This window comes from Diplotaxodon limnothrissa, linkage group LG7 (genome assembly GCF_057381915.1).
Source record: "Diplotaxodon limnothrissa isolate DT_005_m linkage group LG7, D_limnothrissa_male_GT1.1, whole genome shotgun sequence".
NCBI classification, from domain to species: Eukaryota; Metazoa; Chordata; class Actinopteri; order Cichliformes; family Cichlidae; genus Diplotaxodon; species Diplotaxodon limnothrissa.
The window spans coordinates 55,566,605-55,579,078 of NC_140602.1; the positions used below are offsets into that span (position 1 = coordinate 55,566,605).

The following is a 12,474-nucleotide window of genomic DNA, read 5'->3' on the forward strand; positions in this document are numbered from 1 at the left end:
AGGTGTTGTTGTGATTTTGCGCTATATAAATAACAGTGAAAAATTTAACAGAACTGTGTGGTGTTAAAGTGCCTGCTGTAAAGGCCGTGTAAAAGTAATAGTAGTAGTGTATGAATGGTGTATGTGTGTTTCCTGAGTTCTCAGTGTCAAAAGAAAATGAGAGGGTCAAAGGGAAACAAATCCACCTGTCCATATTAAAATAGCTGAATTTCAGTGGCACACCACCCCTGCAAATTTCTCATGATTTGATTTGACAAAATTGTCCCTCTCAAGGGTGCAATCATGTGTTTTTTTATTTTCCTGCAGTTAAATGTTCTTCACTCTCACTTAATCAGGACTCTTGATTACGTCTCTAATTTGTTACAGTGGAAGGGAGGAGTGCACTGAGTGTGGGGGCTTATTGTACATAATATCAGCCAGTCATTGCAGAGGATTACAGTGTCTTCAGAGAACATTTCTGTTTAACATTACTTCATTAGGCTCCCTTTGATAACCTTTCATTTCCCATTATTAGTTTTCATTTAATCCCAGCCCATGTCTAAGCTGCCGTCTATGTACGGAATGATGGCAAACGCCTGTGGAGAGACGACTCCTCTACAAGTGTAGGTCTGTGTAATTAAGCAATAAGCCACATGAGGCCAAGCTTTATGGTGATTTTTGAACAGCTGTTATGAGATATGCTGTTAAGTAAGATTTGGTAGCTGTCCCATAAATCAAAGACGATCTGGCTTTAGGACGTTTTTTAAAAAGTTTTACTTATATGGAAATCAAACCATTGTTGATTGAGTGTATACATCAGTAATTACATTTCTATAGAGAAAATATTCTTGTATGTGGGGAAGTCACCCATCCCCATGCTGGATTCTGCATGCCTACAGATAAGTAATTGAAAACAATGCATCCATACATCCCAGTGTTATTGCTGTCAGTGTAATGTCATTGATAACAGCCTCACAGTTTGCAATTATCTCTCCGAGAGTCATATCAGAGTTGTATTAAAATACTACTAAATGGAGACCCAATTATTTTTCTAGCAAAACACCAGAAGCCAGAGGAAACAGAGTATTAATGCGGCACTGAGCATCCAACTTTTGGCAATTTTTACAGCTGTCTTTTGCAGTTTTTATCATTCTAAGACATAATAGACCGAGAAGAACCAGCTCCAGATGGAGGTTTGTCAGCGAAAAAACTGCCTATGGTGGAAAAAGTCCAATTAGTCCATTGTTAGTTTGTTGGCTTCATTTGACAACAGAATTCACTCCTTTGGTGTACTTCTATCCAAGCAGCCACTGGGCAAGAGACAGTGCAGTTGTGTCAGGTTGCCGTTCATCACAAGGTTACCACAGAGAGACAGACAACCAGCCATGCTGGTATTCATACTACCAGATGTAGAGCACCCAGAAAAAAACAAACAGAAAGGTCTCAGCTGACCAGAAAATTTTAAGCCTGTGCTCCAGCACATTGTTCATTTTAACACTACTATTAGAAGTCAAACTCAAGAAATGATGACATGAGTGCATATAGTTACTGCACTTCATTTACATTTCTGTTGTAGGTCATTGCTGCTCCAGGCTCTAATACTAGTTTCTTTCCAGGGGTGGGTCTTTGTTATTATCTTATTCCACAGTGTTCAGGTTTAATTGCATGCTGCTGGGAATGACAACTTTGGTCACTAGAAACTGAACATTAGCTCCCCGTTACTCTGCGTACACATATTAATAAGTCTGTTCAACCTGGATGGCTGAAATTGAGCTTTCTGCAAGGCTAGACAGACATCACACATGTTGGGTGAAAGCTACAATTTCCTTGATACCCGATGAAGCTACCCTATTATGCATTAATGGTCCAAGCTTGTCATCTTGCGTGCATGGTCTGGCATACTTGATATACAGCACTTTTATATTCTCATCTGTAGTCTCAGAAACTTATCTCATTATGGGTGCATCACAGACAATACACATCCATAAAGAATGACCAGAAATGGACCTTTAAATGTTTTTAAAGAAAAAAAAAACATTATCATGCTGTTCTTCACAACAATAAGAAGCTCATGTGTTCCCCCTCTCTCAGTTAATGCTTCCGCTGGAAAGCATTTAGTGTCACTTCATTATAAATGGATTATGGTTTGCAGGCTGTGTGAGAGAGGATATGAAGGCTCAAAACCAAATATATCTACCACAACAAGAACTTTGCACTGCTGCCCATCTGTTTGCCGGGCTAAAACTTGAACAAGGCTTTGTTAAAGTGCTGCTGGTGGCATATATATATTTGTGTCAATAATGAAATGGTCTGCTCTGTGACTTAGCCAGATGAAAGCATAACATCCGGCTACACTTTCATCCGGACAACATTTTAAATTGTTGTCTAAACAAAAATCCCTGAAATTGATTTGATTTGACAAGCAGACTGTCCTCCATCTCCTCCTGGCAAATGGCAGATCTGTTTACTGCTGATAATCTTATCAGATTCAAATTTCACTCATCATCTTGTCCCTGCAAATCTTCATCTCTTTGATTGATCATTCCTGCAATATAATGAAAGCTAATCTAAACAATCATGCGTTTCGCCTGCAGGGTTGAAGATCCGTGAAGTGATGATCAACGTGTCGCGTCAGCAGGTGGAGGACTTTCATGGCCCAGAGGACTACTGGTGTTTGTGTGTCGCCTGGAGTCACCTGGGAACTTCCAAGAGCCGCAAGGCAACAGTCCGGATTGCCTGTAAGCGAAACCATGTCACTTTGATACCAGCCTGACCTTACTGTGTCTGCGAAGGTTATTTGACTTTAAACCAGTGAGGGGATTATATAGAAAGCATTCATTGTACATACATAAACAGAGAAGGTCACACATGAAACAATTGTGCATATATGTTTGTTTGCTCCTTCGTGCTATTCTTCTATAAAGCAGGGCTGTTTATTCTCTTGCCTAGACCTGCGGAAGAACTTTGAGCAGGACCCCCAAGGCACCGAGGTGCCTCTGAATGGCATGATTGTGTTGCACTGTCGTCCCCCAGAGGGAGTGCCTGTGGCTGAGGTGAGGGCTTTCTTGCACTTCAAACAAGTAACGTTTTCTCCTGTGTTGCTTGGAGAGAAGCCGTCATCCATCTGCTTTACTCACAGTATAGCTCTGTTTACGTGACATGTTGTTTTGTTTCTCTCCAGCCACAGCAAATCCAGGACACATCTGTAATTTTTTCTCTTCATTTCAGTGTAAACAAGACTAATACTTGATGAGCTGACACAATTAATGTATTCCTTTCACTTTTGCTATCTTTGTCTGTTTTCTGAGGGTGAGTATTTCTGTATGAGCATGTCTGATAGAGAGTACCCGTCACTGCTATTTTAATTTTTACTATGAATATAAAATGAGGCTCTTGTGGACAGTCCTGCTGAGTGGTGCTTCTGTGCTGTGATGCTGCGCGCCTTCGTGTGGAAACTCAGTAGGGTGATGTGTCGATAGATATCAAAGCCTGCGTAACCAAGCATCTGAAGCTTTGCATTTACTTAAAGGGGCAGTCTGTGATCTACCATTACTCCCAAACTGATTGACGTGCCTTTGCATAAACCGACCGATACGTTTTCTGATGCTAATGGATAAAGCTTTGTGGAGGTCAGTAATGTTTGCAAACACACTGACTTGTTTTTTAATCATAACTTCCGTTTGCATGTCTTCCAGCTCTTTTATATGAAACAACAGAACAGTTAAGAGTTGACATTTTATTTACAGTATGCATCTATACTGGCAGGGTCACTGGTATGTATATTCCCAGGATTATATAGTATATATAACTATTTGTTTAGTTTTTGTCTTTTCTGAGCCACAGCTGTCTAATTCTCAGTTTTAGTATAGTGTAGTGTAAATAGCACTGAGATTTTGTACATACTAAAAAGAAAAGAAAATATTTCATCATGTGTGATTTTGGACACAAAATTCCTCATCCCAGCAAAAAAAACAAAAAACAAAACAGAAAATAGAGCAAATACAATTCCTGTCAAAATATCCAGACTTGGCTGTTTGAACAGAGCTGTTCTTAATCTGTTTGTCCTTCTCACTCATTGTTAGTCTTGTTAAACTTAGGAGTTATCTGTCTCCATTACAGGGAGCAGCACCTTTCAGAAACAGATCCACTTAATATTAATTATTCACTAAATTATTCACTCATTCCTCTTTACAGGATTTAACTTGAGAAAATATGCTACATAGCAGGATAACATTAAGTTTTATATCAGATAGTATTTGTTTATTTCATAGTTATATATGTTCTCATTAAGTCATATTTAATTGTAGAGCTTATTCATTGCTTCTGGTAGCTCTGTAAAATATATAACATTAACATTACAACCAAATCACCTTTTATATTTCCACTCATAGTAATGAGTCATTAATTAATTGCTTAGAAGAACTGGTAAAAGTTCACATCAATGTCCATAACATCTGCAGTTACCACAGACCATGGGGTGTCAATTAAATGTGGAAAGGCAAAGTGAGCCCCTCTCCAATGTATTCTTTTTCCACTTTGAGGGACCCAATTAAAATGAATATCAATGGAAGTGAGAGACACTGCTGATAGGGGTTAATAAATACCAGTAGGGTCCAACCATCAGCTACAGTACTATTTAATAAGGATAGGGTCTCACTGGGATTAGAAAAATCATTTTTTACAAGTGTCCTAAGTCCAAAAAAGTAATAAGTAAAGATGACACCATGTTTTCTGATGTCTGTAGGCTTGAGGCAGTGTTTTGGTTTATAGTAAAGCAAAATGTCGTCACTGATGTTATATCAGTGATTTCTGGAATGCCAAAGCAGCAACATAGTATACGATGATGTAACGGGGGTATTTTCAATTATTATATTTTAAATCTTTCAAAGTTATTATTTATTAATATATTTTGTATTTATTTTTTAATCAACAGACTTTTTATTCGTATTATTTTTATTTCGTCAGTTTTATCAAAGCAACTGACCACATGTATGAATTAATAAAGTTCAGTGAAATGAAATGAAAAGAACAGGGGTTAAGCACTGTCTGCCGTACTGAATATTGTTTACGGATATTTGAGAATTTGTATTGCTCAAACATTTTCTTTGGTGTGCTTCATTGTTATGTCTGTCATGTTGTGATCTGTCATATTAACAAACTGTTCTAAAGCCATTTGTTTTTTCAGAATCCAAATCGATGCTTTAGAATTCCTTAAAGGTGAAAATGGACTCCAGTTCAAATTGTGTGTGTGTGCCCGTGTGTGTGTGTGTGTGTGTGTGTGATGAATGATTCAGCTCACACAAATGGAGCATCGGTGTACCACGAGTCTCCCCGATGCATTGTGGTCATCAAACTCCTCATGCATTCATTAATGTGACTCCGGCTAACAAAGAGAATGGTTATAGTAAATAATGCAGTGACAAATCCAGCTCCCTCTAGTATGACTTGCACTGAGGGAAGAAAAAAAACTACTGACATCCAGAGTTGGAGATGTGGCAGTAATTTTTTTTTTCTTTTTATGACTTTAGACATTGCTGAGAGCCTTTTTTGTATCCAGCACTGTGAAGGAGAGAAGCTCAAGCTCAGCTAAAGTTTGAGTTTTAAGGAATTGAGGTCATGCAGCATGATCTGTTAAACCCTGTTTGTATTCTGAGGGATATTTATTTTGGCCATGACATTTATCTGAACGTCCATACTCCCACATTCAGCTGGAAATTAATACTTGTGATGTTGAAGAAATGTGAACAGTTAATTTTTTGGAGCTGATATTAAATGCACAGTTGACGAAATGCGGATTTAATACGCTCCAACTTTCTAGGCTGTTTTAATACATTAATGCTTTACATCTGACTGTAAAGCTTGAAATCCCTTTATGTCACTGCTCTGTTCATGATCTCAGAGGCAATGCCATCAGTGAGGGAGAGGGAACTTTATCTGCATCTTGCTGTAACTAAGCCACCCGGGAGTTTACTGGGCTGCTGTGTAGGATGTTAATGAAAACCAGAGAACGCCATATTATCTGTCCCAGCAGTAACAGAGGCAATAATCTGTGCACAATGCAAGTCAGACCACAGAGAATGGATCGTAGTAAAACAGCTTAAGTCTGCTTCAGTTTATTGGTGACAAGAGTTTTAACTGGCTCTGCTTTTTAGAGACAGAACAGTTACCAGTACATATTATACTCAACTGTGTCCTTACATAATATTTTTGTAATTAAATGTCACTTTTTCTCAATAAAAACAATCTTGTTTTGAATTAGTAGTTATTTAGTTAAACTATTAATAGCGCTTTACAGCTCAGTGATAACATGGTAAATGTGGGGTAATCTCAGAGAAAAGTCAACACTTAAGTAACAATGCAATAGTTTATTTTGTTTTTGATAGCAGTATGGTAACCTGCTTACAAGACAGCTGGTATTTTTCAGTGCAATATTTGGATTTAAGAAATTATCTGTCAGACGCATTTGGAGTTTTTTTCATTTTGAGTCTTTTATTGTCCTTTCTGTTGTTTAGCTGTGTTACAATTTCTACGTCTGGCCTTGTTTCCTGCTTTATTTTGAAAGTCTTGTGTTGCTATGTTCAATGCGTTTAGTTTTGCTCTTCCTCTTTGACATCGTTATGTTGATTTGTGTCAGCTGTTTCCCCATGTGTTTCCACTTCCTCTGATCACCTCCAGTGTGTATTTAGTCTGGGTGTTTTCTTTCAGTCTTTGTGAGGTTGTTTGGGTCACAGTCATAGAGTGAGCTGGAGGACCCAATAGCAGACATGGAAGGAGACAGGACTAAGGTTAAACAAAAAGCGAGCCGTTTATTATGGCTGGTAAACATGAATACAAAAATCAAGCAAAAGTGAACAGGAGCGACACTAAACTGAAACCTAAACTGGGAAAACTAAACTGTGGTAACTATGAAAACAGACATGAACACTGTTCTACCAAGGAACATGTGAGCAACTGTGATGGGGAAAAACAAGAACAAGAAACATAAACACGACCTGAGCAGAATCATGGAATACATGGAACAGATGACAAAGACTGAAAGAAAACACACAGAATAAACACACATTGGAGGTGATCAGAGGAAGTGGAAACACGTGGGGAAACAGCTGACACAAATCAACATAATGACATACAGGACAAGAGCAAAACTAAGCACACTGAACATAGCAAACAAGACTTTCAAAATAAAACAGGAAACAAGGAGAGATGTAGACATGACAACTAATAATAGCAACAGAAGAACTTAACATATCTCCAAATACAATATAAGAAATCTAAAATACAAACATAAACTCCAAATGCTGGGTCATAGACATTATCCTAAAGGAATAAAAACTGGATTCTTTCACTTTACAAGCTGATATCAACCTAAAACCTTCAATATCACATTAAAATTCTCTAGTAAGGTTATACTATATAACAGGTCTAAAAATATTGTGACGTCTCAGATATACTTGTCCTTTTCATCTCTGTTTAAAACTATGAACTTAACCATGTCTTTAAAATATAAACCTCCCTTTTTCTGTTTCATTTCATGATAACATTGCCTAAAATTGGAAATACAAAGCTAAATAGTCACTTTCAGTGTAATATTCATGAGTTAAGCATGAATACTGTGGCAGTTTTAAAGTACAGTGGCACCACTGGGATCTGGGATTTTAATAAAATTAAGGATGCCACATATTAAAGTAAACATCTAATACATATAATCTAATATATATGTGATGCCTGAAGGTTGTTTACATTTATTGATGAGTAAATATATGATGCCGTTGCTGCTGGGAACACACTGCGAACACAACTGAAGAGCTTTGCAGGGGAACAAAAATTAAAGACTAACATCTTTAAACAACCTGACCACATGGCAAAATAACCACTTGTTCAGCAAAGCATTAACTTACTTAATTTGTGCACTGTTCACATTATAAACTTTAGATACTGGAAAAACACATAGACTGAACTGCTTTTATAACTTAGCCATTTGTTCAGCTTTACAGAAGTCAGCTAGATCTAAAACATGTTGTCATTTAAAATACAGCAAATCTATAAAAAGTGTCACGCAAATCCCAACCAGCTTTGTTCCCATGTAAGTTAGATGCTCAATTGTACCATTTTTCTGCATTTCTACTTTTTTCACAATGTTGTCAATCCCTGAAGGTTCAACTCAGTGTTTTACAAAGGGATTGTTCGTATCACTCATAGACAACACTTTTTCTACCTGTTAAAAGTAGAGTGACAACAAAGATTTCCAAAATCTTCTCTGTGAAATCTTTAAACTCTTAAAATGTCAAGAAAATATACAAAAATTTTCAACATTGCTATACCCAGTGTTCCGATTTATAGATTTATGAAAGAGTTTCCAATTTCAGAAAAAAAGGGCAAGTGAGTAATTATGTAATCAGGGCCTGTATCGTACATGTTTGACATGCAGAGAATGAACAGCAGAAATCATGCTGGAGAGATTAAAAGGTTAGCAGCTAACTAAAGGAATAAATGCTTTCAATTATTACCCACCCAAGTATTCCCAAGCATTCCAATCATCAAGCCACTCACCCCGAGACATTTAGATTGCTTGAAATATAATTATTAAGTGATAAGCATAACGTTTCCAGAGATGGTGAAGAGATAATCCAAGAACGCCCTGAAAGTTTAGCCACTCCTGCCTCCAGAACAGGCGTGCGTCAGATTTGGTGGATTAATTTGTTTAATGTGATTTCATGAAAGCTGTTGTTGCACTGAGAAAAGGCCAAACATGACTGAGGGGAGGCTGAGAGGGTGCAGGCATGAGTGAAGGGAAGGAGGGGAGGGGGCGGTTAATGAAGCGCAATCCTAATTGAATCAGATGGTACAAAACTTACTGCAATGCTTTGTAATTGTCTTCATGTCGCTTTCACTTCCCATTTAAATGATTGTAAATGTAGGTCATTACATCTGCTTTCAGAATAATCAAGTGTTTAGGCCAGATGCTGAGGGGAATTGAAATGACTTCTCTGTTAAGTTTAAGATGATACCTTTCTGCAAATAAACACGGCTCTCCAGACTTGCCGGCTCTCTCACCTCAACAGCTTTACACAGCTTGAATTTATCAGAAAATGAAGCCCTGCTGCATGCTTCATAGACACTCTGCTGATGATGTGATGCTGCTTACCTGGCTTTATTTTATTTGCTTTCTCAACCAAGAGTGAAAAAGAGCAAAATATACTGGTACGTATGAGTGACATGTAGAGGTCAGTACGGTGGCCTTGACACCATGCCAATAGACTGCCAGCGCTGCTAGGTCAGGTGTTCTGTAGTGCAACACTAGTTGCTGCTATCGAAGTGGGACACATTTGCCAATTAAGCAAATATGTTTCCTGTCGTCCCCGGGCGCTGGCTTATCAGGCTCATTTGAGCATCCCTGCCATCTCATCAGCATGTGCATCTCTCCATAGTTTTTGACTCTAGGACCAACAGAGAGTGTCTCGCACTCCAGGATTATACTCTTCTCTGGAAGTGAGGGAGGGTCAGAATGACACAGATTAATCAAAGCAAAATCACAAGAGGAAAAACCAACCAGAGAACAAAGAGATTATTTTAATTTACTTCACTGTAAGAATTTCCTGAGATAAAGGTCCCAAAAAATGAAAAGTCACCACCAAAGAGGATTTGTCTGATCACAGAGAGGATAAAGAGATAATTATTGGTCAGTTTTATTGAATAGTACTGCTGTTTAATGGTTTAATTAAGTTTCATCTTTCTCTTCTTATTATGTACTTTCACAAATCCTTTTTTTAAATCTCAGATGGCCTTTACCACGATGTGAATGAGAATCAAACACCATCACAGTTTAGAAATTAGGATAATGTTAGCATGAAAAAAAAAATCATTACATTAATCTCTCAGTCTGCTTCTTTTCTGTTTTGGTTGCCTGTTAAATTCTATCCACAAACACAAACACCCACACTACTTCTAAAAGTGTACACGTGCATCTTTTTTAAATCACATATAACTTTAAAAAATCTTAAGTGTAAGAAACTAACATATATAATACAACACACTGATTCAAAAGGAAAGCACATGCCTTACAGCGAAACAGTACGAAACTTGGAATCATTTTCTGAGACAAACAGCGACCTAACTAATTCAACGGCATTGCAGAAAGGATGAGAGAGATCTATACACCAGCAATCCATACTTTACCACTCAAACTTGGCTTACTTTCTATCAATACCACCTAAAAAGAGTTGATTAGAACATGTAAAATTCATGTAATAACAGCCTTAGTTCAGTGAACATAAAATGAGCCGTCTAATGAATCTCCACATACTTGACAACTTCTGTCTTCCGGAGTCAGTGCTTATTGTTTGTATAACACATTCTGGAGTGTACAACTGAAATGTTTAATCTCTAGTTACTGTGGAGTGGCACAATGGGTTTGCATGTGTGCCAGTTTCTCTGACGTTTGCTGTCTTAGTTGGCAAGCAGTGCCTTCTCAGTTTCAACTGGTGATGTAAATTTAACAGTTTTAAAATTGTCCTTCTTTGTGTGTGAGAGAAGTAAAGCTAGAACAGAAAAGCATCAAATGCAACTCTGTTTTTAACATGTACTGGTACCATTGCATGACTAATGCGTAATAAATAGTAAATAAATAGTTTCTTTGCCAATGTCATTATGAGAATACATTTTGGCTTCTTTTTTCAGCTACTGAATATTTGGTTCCTCTGCATTTCCTGGTTTTAAATTGATCTCTAAAGGACTGATTAGCTAGGATTTGTCTTAGGACAGGATTTTTTTACGACCAATTTCAACACACCAAGTTTGGGAAAGCCTAAATGCTAACCTCAAAGCTTTATAGCAGATGAACTGTTAATGTCACAGTGACTTTTACCTACAGTCTATGTCACAGAACACCTCAACCAGCTAACTAGCCATCTATATCTACAAATACATACCTACAGTGTGTCCTGGAAACCCTAATAAGTAATTAAGTTTTCATTGTCAAGTTGAACAAATTAGGTTAAATGAAACGCTGCTGAGTAAAAAGCCCCAAGAGTCGATTTGAATTGTTCTCCAGGACGACTCTGGCATCAAAGTGCTTCTTTACTGGCAAGGGGCTAATCCCATCGGACCTACATTTTCAATAATTCCCGATTTCCCAGTGGTTAGAGTAGAAGAAATAAAAAGTCATGAATGTTTGATAGCATCATTTCAATTACCCTGATCTTAAACAGCAAATCTTCTGGCATTTCATGGATATCTTTCATAGATTTTTTGTTTTAACTGTAATGTATAATTTATCATCTGCATAGGTAGAGAGCTACAATAAACACAGGGAAAGGTGGGGAAGGGTAACATATAGTATCATATAATACAGTGTCATTTCCGTGCCAAAAAATGCAAATTTTGGAGCTTTTAATGTTGAGTTGCGTTTTTATTTCAGATTTTGGATCTTACATTTGAGTTGAACGCAAGAGGAATGTGGTTCTGTTTTAAATGTATCATGTTGTCATATAGTCCTGTCATTTAGTCCAGTTATAGCACCGCAGTGATTTACCTTTGTATTGTTTTTTTTACTTAAATGTGGTGTAAATGGGAAAAATGCTTTCCTCCATCGTTTTGATATCTAATTTATGAAAAATTTCTACCTGCATGTGGAAGAAATTAGGTTTGTCATTGTGTTATGTAAAAGATGCAGATGTGAGTTCTTATTTTAAACAATGCAATTTGTTTTGCTCGGTGTTTCCTGTGGTGACATATTATCCACTTAATATTGAAATATATTTAATTTACACAGTGTAATAGTTACATCTTGGTACCTGTCAAACTCAGTTTCAACACTTTGCTCTAAATATTCATCCCATCTGAATATGAGAACAAAGCACTGGAGGTTAAGCTTCGATATAGTCATATATTCCACACTATATGACTATAATATACATTAAGTGAGTAATATAATGTAGACCGTTTTTAGTTCAGCTATTTTCTGAAATAAGGGGTGAGATAAGTGCATATCTTATAAACCTAATGTCTCATGGTGACATACAGTATTGGTCTTTGAGATGGGATCTCATTACAGTTTAACAAGCAACAAGTCATTTAGTTAGTTAGGCATCAACACTACAAACATGGTCGAGTCTTCCATTTCAGTTTGAATTAGCTGATGTGAAGCTTAGCAGCTATCTAAGTACCTGTCTTTCATTTACTGTAGGCTTGCAGACTAATTGAAAGATGGGTGCAAGCCAGTGTCAAGTGACCATTTGAAGAACTGCCGTTTTTGCAACTCCACGGTGGCTTTGTTTTTTAACCCCAGCAAAAACAACAAAGCTCACCAATCAATCACTTCAACTCATTTATTACTGTTTGAGAAGTAAGGGTCACTATTTGCTGTCAATCCTTGCATAAAGCAGACTACAAGAAAATACTGTGATTACATGAATAAGCTTGTAAAATGGGCTCATTTTGTATGAAATTATTCAATTATATTTGCTCCATTTTGTAGAAGGTCAAAACTGACTGCTT

General features: G+C 37.2%; 1 protein-coding gene across 1 annotated transcript in view; it reads left to right on the plus strand.

The window, feature by feature from the left end:
- The window catches only part of LOC146629274 (netrin receptor UNC5D-like), a 188,961-nt gene that overhangs the window by 141,606 nt on the left and 34,881 nt on the right, over nt 1-12,474 (plus strand). Inside the window, exons 3-4 of the mRNA XM_085358470.1 lie at nt 2,574-2,717; nt 2,929-3,032. Coding sequence (XP_085214596.1) covers nt 2,574-2,717; nt 2,929-3,032 — 248 coding nt within the window. The remainder of the gene's footprint in view (nt 1-2,573; nt 2,718-2,928; nt 3,033-12,474) is intronic.